Source organism: Pocillopora damicornis, chromosome 3 (genome assembly GCF_964200805.1).
Source record: "Pocillopora damicornis chromosome 3, jaPocDami1.2, whole genome shotgun sequence".
In the NCBI taxonomy this organism is placed as follows: Eukaryota; Metazoa; Cnidaria; class Anthozoa; order Scleractinia; family Pocilloporidae; genus Pocillopora; species Pocillopora damicornis.
Genome location: NC_142672.1, coordinates 4,338,590 through 4,356,132, shown reverse-complemented (window position 1 = coordinate 4,356,132; position 17,543 = coordinate 4,338,590). Strand labels below are relative to the sequence as shown.

At 39.1% G+C, this 17,543-nt stretch overlaps 2 protein-coding genes across 3 annotated transcripts; one reads left to right on the top strand and one right to left on the bottom strand.

The window, feature by feature from the left end:
* Window positions 1–77: 77 nt before the first annotated feature.
* Window positions 78–4,205, bottom strand: LOC113679488 (uncharacterized). The gene is made up of 5 exons (XM_027196448.2): window positions 3,954–4,205; window positions 3,371–3,440; window positions 2,920–3,023; window positions 1,371–2,679; window positions 78–341 (listed from the first exon to the last, which is right to left on the bottom strand). The coding sequence occupies exons 1-5, from the start codon at window positions 4,116–4,118 to the stop codon at window positions 181–183; spliced, it is 1,809 nt and encodes a 602-aa protein (XP_027052249.2). The 5' UTR covers window positions 4,119–4,205; the 3' UTR covers window positions 78–180.
* An 81-nt stretch (window positions 4,206–4,286) lies between these two features.
* Window positions 4,287–17,483, top strand: LOC113679487 (eukaryotic translation initiation factor 2-alpha kinase 1). Of its 2 annotated transcripts, none has more exons than XM_089201158.1 (18): window positions 4,287–4,427; window positions 5,498–5,659; window positions 6,205–6,233; window positions 6,537–6,644; window positions 7,205–7,263; window positions 7,409–7,526; window positions 7,644–7,724; window positions 8,240–8,351; window positions 9,022–9,088; window positions 9,746–9,894; window positions 11,096–11,340; window positions 11,976–12,072; window positions 12,157–12,248; window positions 12,768–12,936; window positions 13,021–13,112; window positions 13,495–13,632; window positions 15,100–15,195; window positions 15,915–17,483. In XM_089201158.1, the coding sequence occupies exons 1-18, from the start codon at window positions 4,346–4,348 to the stop codon at window positions 16,152–16,154; spliced, it is 2,136 nt and encodes a 711-aa protein (XP_089057284.1). In that variant the 5' UTR covers window positions 4,287–4,345; the 3' UTR covers window positions 16,155–17,483. The 2 variants fall into 2 exon arrangements, with proteins under 2 accessions (XP_089057284.1, XP_027052247.2); XM_027196446.2 differs by having other exon boundaries at window positions 12,148–12,248.
* Window positions 17,484–17,543: the final 60 nt, after the last annotated feature.

Genomic DNA, 17,543 nt, shown 5'->3' with positions numbered 1-17,543 from the left:
TCGATTTCTCGTGCTCCTGACGAGAGCAAAACATCTTTCCTCATTCGATAGCCGAAACTAAAACTACAAAAACTATCATCCTTAATCTCCATTTATTCGTGGCGAAAAAGGTGACAGATCACCCTATCATCGTGGGGACAAATCTGCGCACAGTGTGGACAAAAATCAACAGCGGGGGTATTACAGCTTGTCAGCTAAAGCAATAGCGTTCTTTTTCAATTTCTTCCTGAACCTTCTTTTTCTGCTAAACGTGGCTTGATAACCGTCACTGCTCCGGGACTGGTCACAAGCTCGTACAGCGCGAGCTAGATCTTGGTCATTTTCGGTGACAAGGTTTATCACTGCAACAGAAACAAAAGAACCTGTACCAATTTGAATACAGCTGGGTGCAGTTAATATACTGGAGAATACTGCTACAGCTAGTTAACGCACGGCCTAGCCTAGGTTCCCATACGACCCATACAGGATGACACAGCGGCAAAATGAGTGCGCATGCTCACCTACTGGAACTGTATGAGCGTTCATCGCTACCATTATTCTTCCTCTGCAAACAAAGCTAACGCGGGTTTTAACACCGAGACAACAAACTTTTTCTCCAGGAGGTTCACCTATTGAGGAGACGATGACAACAAGCGCTAAAGCGATAAAAAATGTTTCAAACTTCGTAACCTTAATACAAATGCTCTACTTCTGTCGTTAAATTCACTCTGTTACAGCATTTTTTTTGTTGAGTGAGATATGTGACGGATGAGGTTCGACAGAAACCTTCCTGAAAACGGTAACCTTATCGTTTTGGTTTGAGCTTATGCTCGCAAAATAACAAAAAAAAATACGGGAATTTTCAGTTAAAAAATGCCGCCATATTGCTGCAACAGTGTTGTTACAGAAATATAATCGTTCCCATTCCTTTGCGCTCGTAAAATTTCTCGCGCGTTATTAGCATGTGCACTAATTTAGCCATTGTCACGTACGGGATATTTAAGTTTCGAACAAGCACAAGAATGGTCTCTTCAAAAAGTGCCACGAAACCACCGATTTGGAACGTCTCTTTCAGATGTTCATTTTTCACTCAGTTTCAGTAGGAGCCCTTACTTATTAAGTAATGGGCTCCTGGTTTCCAGACTTAATGTTTCGTGTTACCGGTTCCTGATTGTGAAAACGCTGGAACGTCTGTTTTAAGTTATTATTCTCCAAAATATTTCGATTAAATACATGCTTTCATTCAGACTTTGCATGGTTAGTCACCTTACCAATTTTGTAAAGAGTTCAAGCTTGAACTCCTTGTCAAAGCCCCGTCAAACGAAATTAAGGATTGCTTTTAGACAAAATGATATTTCGTTCGCATGGATTTAAAAAAACTCATATCCTACCTTTACCCGATGCACCCGCCCTAGCCGTCCTCCCCGTGCGATGCAGCACCTGAGTGGCACTCAGGGCAAAGTCCAACTGAATCACATGACTAACATCCGGGATGTCCAACCCTCTAGATGCTAAGTCTGTGCAAATCAAGACCTTCAATTCTCCAGATGTAAATTTCTTTAGCGTATCTATTCTTTCAGCGGGCAAGATATTTTTATGAATCTGACCAACTTTGCCTGGCCATAGATCGATGTACCCAGTACGTATCACAACACGTCTTTGTGCTTTTGCCTCAACGCCAATGTCCGATTCTCCCGGGTCATTTTGCCAAATACTTATAGTTTGATCATTCAGAATGACATGTTTCCAAGGCACTGAGTCTCTCTGTCCTTGCTCTGCAGTGCCATTGAGAAAGTTATAAGCTTCCTCTGCTGCTTTTGTCGTGTTAACAAACACCAACACTCGTAAATTTTTCAGACGAACTGGCTCAAAACAAGCTTCTCCTTGCCTTCCTTGAGTTTCACCGTCAATATTAATTTCCTTTTCAAGATCCAATCTCCCAGCCACCTTTTCAACTGAATACGATTTGTCTTCATCTTTTTTATTGCTAGAATCATTTGTGCTATGATCAACATTTACTTTCTGCATGGAAGTTACGTTTCCATTCTTTGCTCTTCCAATATTACTAAGTGGATACCTGATCGACCCCGCTAACGAATTCAGGCAACGCAACAACTCAGGCAATTTAAGAGCATCTTCTACCTTAACGTAACATATCTCTACTGTTGGCACTGTGTGATGGGCCAAATCTGTGGAGACAAATTCAGCATCTGGTAACCATTCCCTCAACACATTATAAATGTCCTTTTCCCCACGTGAAGGCAACGTTGCAGCCACAAAGATAAATTGCCGATGCAAGGCCAGAGGAGTTGTGCTGGCTTGAAAACCTGACCCTTCAACTGGCAAATGTACAGTTTCATTCAACTTGTGTTCATTTGATTCCTTACCATGTACTTCAGCATTATTTACAACTTTTAAAGACTTTGATCTTAGCTTTTTCCGCCTCTTCGTTGTGATCTCTATACCCATAAAATAACTGAGAATTTCATAAATTTCTTGTTGTCCATTGGTTAACAAGAGGTCTGCTTCATCAGTAACCACTACTCTAATGTTACGTAGAGTCCTGGGGCTATAGGTGAGCAAGGCACTGGGTGTGGCCAGTACAATGGGGTGTTTGGAGTTTATTTGTAACTTAGAGTCTTTATGAACAGTGCATGGCTGCATTGAATCATCTGTTAGACTTTGAAACACATTGGCAACCTATTCAAATGAGAGAGAACAATAAGTTTCCAAGTTTTTAAATTCTTCAAGAATTTTGCAAGGATCTTAATTAGCAGTTTCAAAGAAAAGTTTACAATAGCAAAGGACAAAGCACTTGACTTGTTACTCCTTTAACTCTGAAAATGTGTAAACATTTTCATTTCAATGTTAGCTGGATTTTAAAAATCAGATCCAAGGAGCGGAGAGTTCTATGCATTATTTTATGGCATCTGACCTCACCTGATGGCAAAGTTCAATAGTGGGCAGCAACACAAGAGCATATGGTGGCTTAGAAACTGTTTCTTTGTCCACAAGAAGTTTATTGATAATAGGAAGAAGGTAACCTGTAGGAACAACCAGAACAGCACCTTGAGTTAATACACTGAAGAAATCTCAACTACTTTCAATAAGGATATATAGATCCTTTAAAGAAAAAATAAAACCATGATGCCTTGTGTCTGTGAAGTGTTAAATCACAGATGACCTAAAAAATGTGGTAAAAACAAAAAAGAGTCGCACCAAATGTGTCACTTGGGTTCTTACCATAAAGACCTCTTAGTTGAGTCAAAGTGATTTTAAAAGTACACAACATTATTCAAAACCAAAATATAAAAATACTTGAAAACAATCAAAGCAGATGGTTTGTGGAAAACACTAACTCATCTCCTGTTATAATAATTTACCCACTTACAAAGAGTTTTTCCACTTCCTGTTTCTGCATTAATGATTGTGTTTCTTTCCTCTAAAACTGGTCTCAGGGCCTAAAGGAACATTAAGAAATTATATAGCTAAAACAAGATTTAAATGCCATGGCAACACAAAAGTTTTCATGAAAAATCTACTTCGCCTGGGTACCCGGAGAACTCTCAAGGAAACCCTCCTTAATTGTATGGTCATGGTACAGGAAGGTTGTGTCTCAACAGTTTCTTTCCAGCACCTGCATTCCTTAGAGTGCAAAATCATAATGCAAAGCCACCGACGTCTGAGTCCTCCCGATACTTTTACAAAACGAAGAACGAAAGAGTAGATACTATTCCCCCTTTTACTCCCACCTGTGATTAATATGAAGCTTCTCGCTAAAACATCTATACATTGTCAAGAAAATGGGTAATGAGAATACTCAAACTTATCAGGTAAAAGGTGTTTTCTCGATTTAACCCCAAATTCTCGTAATTTATTTGAAGTAGCTAGAGGGGGGAATTTACAATCCGATCTAGGGAGTAAAAAGGTTACTTTAGTAGGCTCGTATTGAATTGTACTGGAATAAACCTCACCTTTTCCTGAATTTCTGTCGGTTTTTCGATACGTAAATTCCTTAGCCGTTTGACTAAGTTGTTTTCCAATCCGAAGGAATTGAAAAACCGCGTTGCCGTCCTCTCAAAATAAAAATATTTCCATAGAAAATATCTTGTTCGGAAACGCACGAACGCGGCCGCCATCTTGCCAAGTAGCCGCGCAAAGATTTTTCGATTGCTTGGTAGCCTCTCGATTAGTCTGATGACATGTACCTGTCAAAATAGCATAGTTTGCAGAAAGGTTTTCGTAACCATGTAATAATTTCGTATTATTTCATTTAAGGTTACGATGTTTTGGTTTACGCTTTTTCGGTTTTTAATTGCTTGAAAATGAAGACATCGGACTCTTATGTCTGCTAAATTTGTGAAATATGGCATGGAACACAAGATCGAAGTGGACTCGCTCCAAACTGGAGCCTCCTCGTCTTCCAGCTCGCTTGACCGAGTTTCAGGGTAAGCGCAGCGTAACTTAAGTCGAATTTTGCAAGGACAAGATGTTCCTCATTTTTTTGCATCTTAGGGCGGTAAAACAGCATTAATTCTACTTGCGGGAATCGTCTAAGCAGCTATCAGTGATTCGATCCTTCTCGACTCAGCTCAACTTCCGTCGTACGTGATTAGTTGAACTGTTGCGACTTACAATTTTTGGTGTAAAGCGAACATGAACTGCAGTAAATCGTATACAAATGTACAATGCTATGTACAGCTCTCCCTTTTAGTAAGTCTGAGACCATAACCAGGTGTGTTATCACTAGAATGACTCGGATTACTCTTTAAGAAGCGGTTACTTACTTAACGGTACACTTTCAATTGTCTCAAATCATAGCATGCAACGAAGATATTCGACAGCTTTTTACATATTTATTTGTCAAGTTATGTGTGAATAAACAACGGTATGATTTTGCCTAAATGAGTTTTCGTGGTAGCATGAATCAGCCTTCCGTAATTTGAAGATAGATTGATGATCACTGTGTTATCAAATTACTAATATCTTGGACGTGATGAAGGTGTTTTTGTGGGCGTGATTGTAGGTGTGATCATCACCTGATCATGAAATTAGCAATAAGTATAATATATAGGGTGATTCATTGTTTACAGTCAAAGTTCTGCAGTAATGTGCCCTTGACTTTCATGAGTATATAGTTTGGTAGTCAATAGGAAAATATGAGGATAACAAAGTACTGATACTCCTTCTTTGCCCTTTGACCCCTGAGAGAGACTAACATCCTATTTCTCTTTACCGTAGTACCTCAGAATCAAATTTAAGGGTCATGAAAATAAAGGAAATGATCACTAACTAAAGAAGCTCTTTATTGCCAAACAAATTCTCCTTGTTCTGTTTGTACCAAATGTATAGAGAACAGTATGGAGAATATGCATACCTGTACTTAAGTGCATGAAATGTGATCAGAACCCTTCCTCCACTTTGCTACCCTCAGCAATGGGCACCTTTCTATAACATCCACCTCCCTTTTCCTCCTTGTGGGGAAGTTCCACTGTAACTAATTCTGTGTTTTTGACAGATGCTGATCTCTCAGATACATATGTCCCCAATAAAGACCCTTCCACCGGTGTGCAAGCTTTGGAAGGCAGAGTGCCTAACTATCTGTTGTTAGTTTCTCTACTGGAACATCTCTGTTCTCTGTATGAGACTGATCCAGAGAAAAGCAAGAAGATCTTTAATGGTAAGTGTCACACTTTGGAAATACTGAACACAAAATATATGAGTCAAATTTGTTCTAGAGAACTGTAATGGTCACTGATAGGATCCACTGAGATGCTGTGCAGATTTATCATAAATATAGGTTTGAACAGTCATATCTATAAGAGTCAATGCAATAGCTACATGTAAATAGTATTTTGATAATTGATGTAATATTGTAAACTAAATTAGACTGCAGCAAATTAGTAACATGGTCTTTTAATAACAATCTATGGAAAAAAAAGGTCTCACTTAATGCAATGTAGTGGATCAAATGGAAGGTCAGTCACTTGTATGAAATCTTTGGGCAGATTTTGAGCTTTTGTGTCAGACTATCTCTGTCATAGGGCCTGGTGTACATATAACTCTCACATATCCTTCTGAATTATGTTGGAAACAAGTATGAATTGATAAAATGTCATTAACTTCTTCTTGGCTGAAAGTTGATACCGACTGTACCTTTTAAGTGTTCTCTATTTTTAATGCAATGAAAGTGGAATTTAATTGACAAGAACTTTTTTTTTGCAGTTATCTGTCAGCAGCTTGTGAAGATGAAGGTATGCACTTGTTTTTAACTCCTGTTCATTTTACTTCTGTGTAATACATGTAAGGTCTTGAGCATGCTATTGCTGAAAAATGGTTTTCCAAGAAAAACCCTTTCATGGGCCATACTGGAAAACACAAGCAGGGAAAGAAAAGTGGACACTGTCCAGCATACTGCTCTGTGAGATGTAAAACTGCTGCAAAAAAGTTGTCAAGTCATGGTATGACTGATATTGTAAGGAGTCGTGATATACTAGTCATTCTTAGGAGTCAAAGGGTTAAGAGGTTACATTATTCAACTGATTTACTTTTTCCAGGTGATGCCCCCCTTTTCATTTCTTGAGGAATTCAGTGTTATCAGGGCGAAATACAAAACAGCTTTCAGTGATCTCATGCAAGCTGCTGCAAGGACCACTGGAACAGATGTAAGAAAGCATGTTTATGCCATGGCATTTTAGACTTGAGATTGGGAGTGGGACACTGTTGGAATATATGAGGTTGTAATGAATATATCTGGAGTTTTCTAATTCTTGAGCCAAATTGCATACTCCTGTCATTTTCCCCTTTTGTGATAAATAAAACAAACAGTGGGGGAAAACAAACCTTGTTCAACTTAACACATTTCAAAAAGGTACATCAGTACATCAAACTTTTTTTGTAGGTTAAATAAGCAGATGAAACACCTGAACTGGTTAATCAACCATAATGTGAAAATCTTGAGAAAAAATAATGATGTCATACTCTGAACCTTATGTGCTGATTGGTTTGTTGTGCCATTCAATTATTACCCTACACACACCATTTGAGAATTTTTTGCCTTTTTAATATAACTGTGCCTCAACTCTGCAATGCAGCCACATCCTCTGCCTCACAACCTCATGTGGCTCTCCCTTTGGGTCAGGATGAGGAGTATAATTTACAGGAACTCAGGTTGAAAGTATGAAAAATGTTTGTTAATGTGTTTGATATGTTACTGAAATTTCAGCTCCTTAGTTTCCCATCTGGGTTGAGGAATAAGGGCCCTTTTGGCAGATGTATGTGTAGGTAAGAAATTTGGTGGTTATACATTCACTTGTTTTCCTTAGAGCAGAAATGAACTGTCTTGTTTGGATAAAAGTTTCTAATTATGTGAGTTCAATCCCCAGAAATATTTATTTTCTTTTGATTTCACCCTGGCTTGTCTCTTCAGGAGCCTATCTGCTCCCCATAAAATGCAGGATCTTTTGCAAAATGGAACTTCTCGTTACAAGGAGGAGTTTGTTGAGATCATAAGACTTGGTAAAGGAGGCTTTGGAAGTGTTTTCAAGGTTTGTGGCCTAACCATAGCTTTGGAAGTAGGTGAAAGTTTTTATCATCATGCTTCTTGGGCATTTATTAAGTATAAAACTCAAGACTGACGTTACTTTTTGTTTTTTTCTTTTAAGGTGAAAAACAAACTTGATGGAAGAGAGTATGCAGTAAAAAAGGTTCCACTGAAAGAAACAAATCCTGATCTTTGTTTGAAGGTATACATAAAATTCCAGTACTCCACAACTGGTAACTGTACCTTTGTAAGCCATATGAGTTTTTTTTGTAATTATGTGTGCTGGACTCTGGGTCAAGAGGTCTGGGTTCAAAGCCTGGCCAGGTCATTGTATGTTATATTCTTGGGCACAACACTGTACTTTCACCATGCCTCTCTCAACTTAGGAAGATAAATGGACACCAGTGATTTTTCAGAGAGGCTGGGTGAAATTCTAGGGGGGTTAATCTCCTGATGGAGAAGCTTCCCATCCAGGATGGAGGGGGAGGGGGGGGAATAAAAGTACTCCCTACTCACTTCATGTTATGGAAACCAACTTAGCTCAAGTACAGACTTAAACACAGTGTGACAGATTCAGTCCTTTAAGAAATTGTTGTTTAAAACTAGAAAAAACTTTTTAGCTACTTTAAGAAATATTTTCAGGGCTTGCATATCACAGCCATTACCACAGAATAGGACACAGTAACACTGGCAATTGCCTTTGTTTCTTGTATAAAGGTTTTGCGAGAAGTCAAAGTTCTGGCAAACCTAAGTCACAGTAATGTTGTTGGATATCATGCAGCATGGCTGGAGTATGTGACAACAGATACTGTCAGCACTACTATGCCCAGTAAGTGAAAATCTTTGTAAACCATTGGCAAAAAATAAAAACCATACTTTGCAAGGAATTGAAACCAGTCGAAGAACTGGTGCATGTAAATGGAAACAGTTCAAAAAGAGCTTAATGGGGGATTAACCCTTTACACCCGAAGATCAGTATGCATATTCTCCCTACTGTTTTCAATACATTTCCTGGGGTGCAGACAAGGAGAATTTGGTTAAAAATTAGGAAAATCTTTAACTGGTGATCATTTCATTTATTCTCATGACCTCAATGTGGATTCAGGGGTGATACTGTAGGAGAAATTACATGTTGGTCACCCTTGGGGGGTTAAGGGATCCATACAGAGCGGAAAAGGTGTTTAATTTTGTGTGTGGAAAACTATTTTGGGATCAATATTAGTATCTGGGCAACTGCCCACCTACCCCTCCCCTAACTCATCAACAGTCAATTGATAACAAGTTAGGGTTAATGTTGGGTCAGGGGAGGGGAAGGTGGGCAGTTGCCCAGATACTGATATTGATCCCTATTTTGCTCGTAAAACCTTAGAATAACATAATTTGTGTTCTTTCTGCTCTCATAAGGTATCTTCGACTTAATGCTCTCTTAAAACCAGTTATGATAAGAGGTTTCAGAAAAGGTTATAGATGGTGACTGATTGAAGTACTTTTCTCGTCAGGAGTAGCTACGGTTCCCACAAGTCTTCAGGAATTCAGTGACCTTTCTTCTTTAAATGGAATTCACAGGTAGGTACCCTTCTTTAGTAAACTTGAATTTGTCAGCACATGTGTGAACCTGTTCCACGACGTAAATTACTGGCCTGTTATCTGTAGCTCTCTGGTGGAGCATCTGTCTAGAAAGCTAGAAGGTAGGTGGTTTGAATCCTGGCTTAGTGGAAACTCGGACTTTTTTTGTCCTAGGCTTGCAACAAATGTTCAAAAAATTTTCTTCATCTGGAACTTGTGTTATGGGAGGCTGCCGTCTTGCGTTGTTGTTCATTCCCATAGCAAAACTCCTTAAACTCCATTACACCAGCAAAACATGTCAAAATGAATTAGGTTTGACTGAAAGAAAATCAGCCACAGAAACTGAGAAACTGAATTTTACACAAGGTTCAGGTAATCTTTAACTTATATTTACGTTGTGCTCAATCTGAAGCCGACAAACGTCTCTTTAACTCCTCTTACCCTTACATCAGTGTGCATATTCTCTACACTATTCCCTATACATTTCCTAAGGTGCTGACCAGGAGAATCAGTTTGAAAATCAAGTGCTTCTTCTGTTAGTGATCATGTCCTTTATTCTCGTGACCTTAATGAGTGATTTAGGGGTTATTTTATAAGGAGAAATTACATGCCAGTCACTCCAAGGGGTTAAAAGGTTAGACACGTCTCTCTTTTCAGGATCATGGAAGTTAGTCAAGATAGCCAAAACAGCATAGTGTTTGAAAGTTCATCTCAGGATCCCTCTAATAGTGGCATTGTGTTCATGGCTGATGATGACTCAGTGGGGACTGGGAGCCAGGCGGAAGGAAAGCAGCGTGGTGCCCATGGTATGATGCTTACCAGTCGTTTTATACCCAAGGACGTTTCGTACTCAGTTGATTCGTACCCTGCTGGGATCATTCGTATACCTAGTCTGTTTAGCCGTTTCGTACCCATGGTCAAAAACTATGTTTTCCTTGTGAGTATGTTTTCGCTTGTAACAATCGACGTCTGTTCACATTCGCGCGTGAGGTATTTCGTGGAATCTCCTAGATTTTGATCGTCACTGAATGTTTCGGCGGGTACGAATCGACCAGCTGATTGGGCAGAAACTGACTCAAACTGGGTACGAATCGTCTGAATTTGGATACGAATCCGCTGAATACGAAACATTCGTGGGTGCGAAACGACTAGATTCTGGTATGGTAACCGAGTCGCTTTTGCTGGTTTACGCAAGTGGCAAAGAGAACATGTAAGTAATGAGATAGATTTAGAATAGTGGTGAATTTGATATCAGAAATGCTACGATCTCCCTCAATCTATTTACACACACAACACCTCTGAAATTTCTAATCCTATCACTACGCAAGACTCTTCTCACATTCAAACCCACAGCCTTCTTCAAATTTTGTTGAAACAGCTTGACCCCGCTCCACTCCCAATGTTGCGCTCCAGTTTTTTCTCTACCAATATTCTCTATGAAAGTGAAATGTGATCATCGCAGTAAATTTTCCAATTTAAGCAATTGGAAAGAAGAAGCCTGAAAAAAATCAGGGCTTCAACGGGATTCGAACCCGTGACCTCCGCGATACCGGTGCGATGCTCTACCAACTGAGCTATGAAGCCACACATTTCACTTTCATCTACAACCGCAGTACAAATATGAATTATTTCATATAAACTTCACATCATTTCACTGCACGGGAAGATATGAACTCAATAAATTGACCTCGCTCCCAATGTGTGGCTTCATAGCTCAGTTGGTAGAGCATCGCACCGGTATCGCGGAGGTCACGGGTTCGAATCCCGTTGAAGCCCTGATTTTTTTCAGGCTTCTTCTTTCCAATTGCTTAAATTGGAAAATTTACTGCGATGATCACATTTCACTTTCATCTACAACCGCAGTACAAATATGAATTATTTCATATAAACTTCACAATATTCTCTATCTTTACTGAAATATCGTTAAATTTAAGCCGAAGAAACTGAGGGTCGCAGAGTGAATGGTGTACTGCTTGTTCGCTTTTAACTATTATTTTCAATTCACAGCTGAAAGTCACTTGGGCAAGATCCATTCAACCAACCTCAGGAGCACCAATAATACTCGTAAAAGCACGGCCCCTTATCATGCTTCACGTCGCAGCATGCGTCGATCAGCGTCCAGTTCAAGCTTAGGCTCCATGGCTAAAGATAGTGACCGTCACGGTATTGATGATGAACAAAGCAACGAGCTAAGTAGCGATCAGAGCAGTGCATTAGCAGAGAGCATACTGAAAAGTACAGCCGTTAGTAAGGTGAAATGTTTTTTGAGATTATTAGAGAAATTTTTATTTCAATTGGTTTGCTCAACTTCGCTCTGTGATTGGTTTAGAAAGCTCGTGCCGCCATCAAAAACCAATCAGATACAAAACTAAAACCAATTCCAGCTTGGTCACTCGCGTTTTCCCGCGCCTTATGCTGGTTGTCCGCTTTTACTTTGAGTTTTCATTAGTTGATGATAACGTCAATTTTTTTTCTGATTGGTAATTGTGATCACTTTGGTTTTGCTTTTTTGACACTTTTGAAAACTGCTCTTATGCAATTACAAAATCTGAATCTACGGATTAAAACCCAATCTGATACAGTGTAACGTGGAAAGTTAGCAGGTTTCCAATTTTGTAGATTGCCCTTGATCTGCAAAATTGGTCTACCATATCCCTTCTCTCTTAATAACTCTTTACGAAGATCAGTTCAAAGATATACTGCATTAAAACACAACATCGCAAAAAGGTTATTTTTTATTCATTTTTATCCGCAAAAACACAAAAAGTGGAAGCGAGAGTGTTAGGGAAGCGCTGTCAGAGAATAAGAACATTGCATGTCTTTTTTTGTTTGTGTGGTTGTTGGCCTTCGTTGTTTGTTTCAATATGTTCATTCATTGTGTCATCAGCGTCTAGGAATGTTGCTGTTTATTCAGATGCAGCTCTGCACAACAACACTGCGAGACTGGCTGGTGAAGCGTAACGAGGAAATCTCCCACACCACTGGTAAGTACCAAGGGTAAGAGTTCGTATCGATCGGTAGTATTTCACTGAACGTTTTATTTCTTCCTTTCTTGTCAGACGGCCAAGTCGACAAATCAGCTGTTGTGGAAATTTTTCGCCAAGTTGTGGAAGGTGTGAGCTACATTCACTCTCAAGCGCTTCTTCATCGAGATTTGAAGGTAACAGCATCTGCAAGTGATATAGCTATCACGAAATGTGTACCGAGTGTGCGTTTCTACTCTTTCGTTTCTACTTCATCTTTCTCTCTCTCTTTTTCCCAACGATCCAACGATGAAGCAAGTGGCCAAGTTAGGGTGGAAAGATCTGAAGCTTTTATTTGTTACGCAATCGCTTTTACAAGAGATTAAAAAAATAACTTTAGCAAAATGTCTTTAACAGTAAAAATCGTGAGGTTGACCCAATTTACAAACGCCCGCCATTAAGGAAAGGCGACAATCTAAACTTTAGAAATGATTCAGATATCATGTTCACAAGTATTTCACTTAATATTCGTGCAAGTCTTCGATTATTAAGAAATAGAGTCAACGATCCAGCTTGCAAGACTTCTCTGGGAAAGAAATTCCACACATTAACTGTCCACACAAAGAAAGATGCTAGTAACAATTGCGAGTAGGTGCTTTGTATACGCGAAGTTTAGTCGCACACAAGTGTAATTTCATTACCACTCTCTTTTCCAGCCAAGAAATATCTTTCTCCAAGGACTCAGACATCCAAAGGAAGAACGATATAGTTTCCAGGTCAAAATCGGTGACTTTGGTTTGGCTCGGAAAGAAGTGGTCGTGAGTCCTGGAGCTAGTAGTCCGCTGGCCAGTTTGATTGAGCCACTCACCCCGTTATTTTCTCCAGGTATGAAAGTGCTGTATTACCAGCTTAATGTGTTGTTGTAATTTCGAAGTTGCAAGGTAACATTTATCTGATTATATCAAACAGGATGTTCTGGTAAAGATGTTCCCACCGCTGGTGTTGGCACATGCACTTATGCTTCGCCTGAGCAACTAAGGAACAACATATACGATAACAAGGTGAATTTATAAGACTCACAGCAGAGTGCTCTTCGATCGAGTATCGGACTTCTAAAACGGAGTAAAGACAACGGTGAATCAAGAGAAAGGAAAATATCACGAGGAAGCAATCAGGAGTCAGAGTTGTTTTTACTTTTTTCAGGTATCGGATTGGTTGAAGCGATGGACCAGGAGCAGTCCCTGAGCCAAAAGTTTTTTGAAGTGGAAACATAATTGAACGCCGTTTTTCACCAAAGTTACTCCATAGGTCATTCGTTTCATCTGATCTCGACTAAATTGTAAGAACCAAGGTTTAGTGGGTTGTAATCGTAATATTAGCTAAAAGTCTGCTTATAATGTAACAAGATATTTCAGATTTTCTTTGTTTGCTCAACTGACTTAGGCGGATATTTACAGCTTGGGGATTATCCTCTTCGAGCTGTACTGTCCTTTTGGTACTGAGATGGAACGAGTAAAGAGTATAAAAGATCTCAGGCAGGGAAGGTTACCAGGAGACTTCTGTGAGAAATGGCCAGAAGAGGTTAGAGTAACATATTTTAATCATCTTTGTTACATAGGTGCGCTTCGCAGCCAAGTTAGGGTCCATTCCCTTGGCTGTATCGTTTTTTGAGCGCTTTTCGGTCGCCTCTTGTAAAGCCAGAAACAAAGTTACCATGACATCCAATCAGGCAAAGAAAAATATCGCCAAGAGGCGATGAGAAATCAAAGTAAAAACAGGTAAACAAATGAATAAAAGGGGAAAGTTTCTAAAGAAACTGTGGTGGTGCATCGGTGGGAGAGTAAAGCAGGTAATTTAGTGTTAACAACTGAGTTGAAAACGTAAATTAGCCGCCTTAAAGGGTGACAAAGCTGACGTTTCGAGCGTTAGCCCTTCGTCAATCGCTCTGACGAAGGGTTAACGCTCGAATCGTCAGCTTTTTACCCTTTACGGTGGCTATCTTACGTTTTCAACTCAGTTGTTAACACTAAATTACCTAAAAACAGGGAAACAGCCTGAAGTGGGGTAAAACGTTGATGACCAAGTTGCCAATTAAAGCTAATTAAAGCAAAACCAATACAATCCAAGCTTCCTTTGGAAACTCCAAGTAAAATTCATCCAGTGGACTTTATGTTTTGTCGGAAAGGTCGTTGGACTTATCATGGGACCGGTGTTGAATATTACCAAGATCGTTTATTCACCGAACAAATAACAAGATAAGTTTATTCTTGTGCCGCTACAAATATCCTCCAGTGGTACTGCACTCAATCGTTTAGTATTAAACATTTTTTATTAAGATATCGCGAATGGACTCCGTGAATTGAGACCGGTGTATTTTTTGAACCCCAGGCTCAGTGGTAGAGCATCGGAGCGCAAATCCGAAGGTCTGAGGTTCGATTTCTCATGGGGACTCAGAATTTTTCCTTTGTCCCACGCTTGTGAAAAGACGAAAAAACATCTTTCTTAATTCTTTACCGAGCTCAAAACTTACCATCTCTACTATTTCTACCCAAAATTGTTGCCTTACTTCGCTGTTAATATAACTTAGCGCAAGGTTTTTGTCAGATGTTGCAGGCAAAGTTACGTAACTTAACAGAAGACGTGAATACTGTGTTAATAAAATTGTTGCAGCATCGGCTAGTCATTGATTACAATTGAAATTTTACCGGAGAGTCTGTTCAGAGAATTAAAAAGGTAATGTTTCTCTGACTAATAGGCTGCCGACACAGTTTTTGGGGAAGATTTCTCTCCTACTAGATCGAAAGATAATTGTTTTACAATTATTGAGCGAATAATAAAAAAGCTGAACAAAGCAGTTTAGCTGCTATTCATTTTAAAACATGTCACAAACCTCAAGTGCTAGAATACGCTTTTTAACTAAATCGAGAGTGGTTTTGCATGCAAGTAAACATGTTCTTTGTCAAGTTATCGAAGCAACAGGTTGGTTTCAAACTTTTTATAAATCATGACAAGTCAAAAGACACTTTGTGTTGTCATGTTTCGTTGTAGTCTAAGCTGATATTGGAGATGGTAGCTGAAAACTCTGGCAACCGGCCTACAGCAGAGTCTCTTCTTGAGCTTGGCTTCTTGAAAGCAAAGCACACGGTAAGTTTGGATTCTTCCTTTTTTGTCTCTTTCTTTGTTCATTTGTGTAGCATATTTGTTTTTGTTCCGTTTGTTTGGTTCGGTTTTGTTTCGAGTTTTAATAAAAGGTAGTTTTCTACCTTGAAATATAATAATGGATATCAAGATATATCTAGCAAGTATCTACAGAAAGAACCAACCCTCTCTGTAGAGGACTTAAGCCGAAAAAAATAAGGATTATGTTAAAAAATTCGTTACACTGCTTCTTGGATTGAACTTTTCCGATAAGTGTGCTTATAAGCTCTGCTTCAGTATAGTTGTTGTCAGTATAAAGGATTGTTAAAGGTTTGTCGTTTTGACATTTTCATGTCAAGAGAAGTATAGCACATATGAATAAAGGGGTAAGTGTCCAAGGCAATTGTGGTGCTGCGTCGGTGGAGGGGCTGGGGGGTTTGGTTTTATCAACTGAGTTGGTAATGTAAATTGGCGTGCGTTTTTCCTTCATCAGAACTTTGACGGAGGGCCAAACTAAGTACCCCTGTCTTCTCTCTAGCTAAGCTTTTTATTCTCTGGCCTGAAGCGGTGGGGTCAAAAGAGGATGGAGGGGAACAGAGAAAAACGACTAACTAAGCCCTCTTTCATTTCTAAAGGAATAGGATAGGTACTTCGGCACTTTTGTTTAGAACAGCACTTTATTTGTTTATATAAAAAACTTAGATGTTTTATGGGTCTTCCCACAGCAACTAAGTGATCATCTGAGGGAAAAGGTCAAGGAACAAGCGTCTGAAATAATAGAACTGCGGAAAATGCTGTTGAAGAAAGACGAAGAGCTCGACGCTAGGATGGATGAAGTTAGTGAACTGAGGCGGCAGCTTGAAGAGAGAGACAAGCTTATTGAACAGATGCTTGCTAATACACAGCTCTGTACCAGATGCAGCCGTAAGCTTGTCAATCAAGGGGAGGAGATGGATACAGGATGAAATTGCGCTGCACAGGGTAGAGGAGATGGGGAGAAATAATTTGTTTACAGCACTCCCTGTTGGAGACAAACAGGGGGAGGGAACGCACAAGTGACTTTCGTGTCCTCTCCGTAGTCTTCATTCCAAGATTATCAGTGCGAATGCTGTCTCATTTGGAAAGTACTCCTATGACGAACAGCATTACTTAGCTTTTCAAATTTTATTTAATTTAGAAACGCATTTTCTCATTCAAGTTCATAGATAGGAATTGTGTAGGAAAATTTTCAATGCGGAAGGTAGAAGTTATTTTTGTACATAATATGAGAACTTCGGTCGTTTTTGAGTCAAATTTTAAATTGTAGAGAGACGAAATAATGCATTGTGCTATTGTAGGTGTTTTCGGTATACCTTAAGAGCCGTATTTATTCGATCAAGCGCCCCCTGTGGGTATGAAAATTGAATACGCACCCACCACGCATAAGCCCCCATTCTTAAGGTGCAAAACTTTAAGAGGTACCCAGGGCGCATAATTGAATAAATACGGTAATTATTACCTCTGGGATTTGAGGTATTGATCAGAGATGGACAACTTTTTCGTAAGATGGCTCAAAGGGTGTTGTTATTTTTAGACAACAATTATTTAATATTAGCTTCCACCCTTGTTTTTGAAATTTCCCTCTGTTCTTTGACAAATCGTGATCATAGGTGACCATAGCAACACAGCCCTTTGTAGAAAGATGAATATTGAAATGCTGTTTTCCGGGTGTATTAGGGATGTTTTTTTAGGGGCTGTATTGTTACTATGGTTTCCTAATATGCCATAAAAGTGATTTAAAATAACGAACAATAATTGAAATTTTTGACTTTGTCTTTATAAGATCACATGGAGAAGTGTGACGATAACAAATAATAAAAGAAGGGGTGTTTAAAATTAACGAAACCAATTTGAGCCAAATGAATAAGAAATTGTCACTTTAAAAAACTGAATAGCGCGTATGTAAAAAATTGATAGGACTAGTTTATCACCAAGTAGAAACGCAAGGTAAATGTTGTTACTATGCTGTGGCTTTTTAAAAGTTTTAATTTATTTTATGATTTGTACATGCGGTTATAACGCATTAGTTTTTCGTATGGACCAAACGATAAGACTGTTGGTAAAGAATACGTCGATATGGAGTTGATTTGAACAAATGTTTCGCGATGTGATATTTTCGTTGCTAGGGTCACGTAAATAGAATTAACCAATCACATTTTAGGAACGTCCATTGATCCTAACTGAATTAAATTGTGCCATTCATTACTTAGGACTAAAGCAAGCACAGATCACAAACAATAAAGATAGAAATCACCGCTCGTTTCTTGCAATCTGTTTAACAACGGTTGCACTGTCCTTTTGACCCAAAGTAAAAT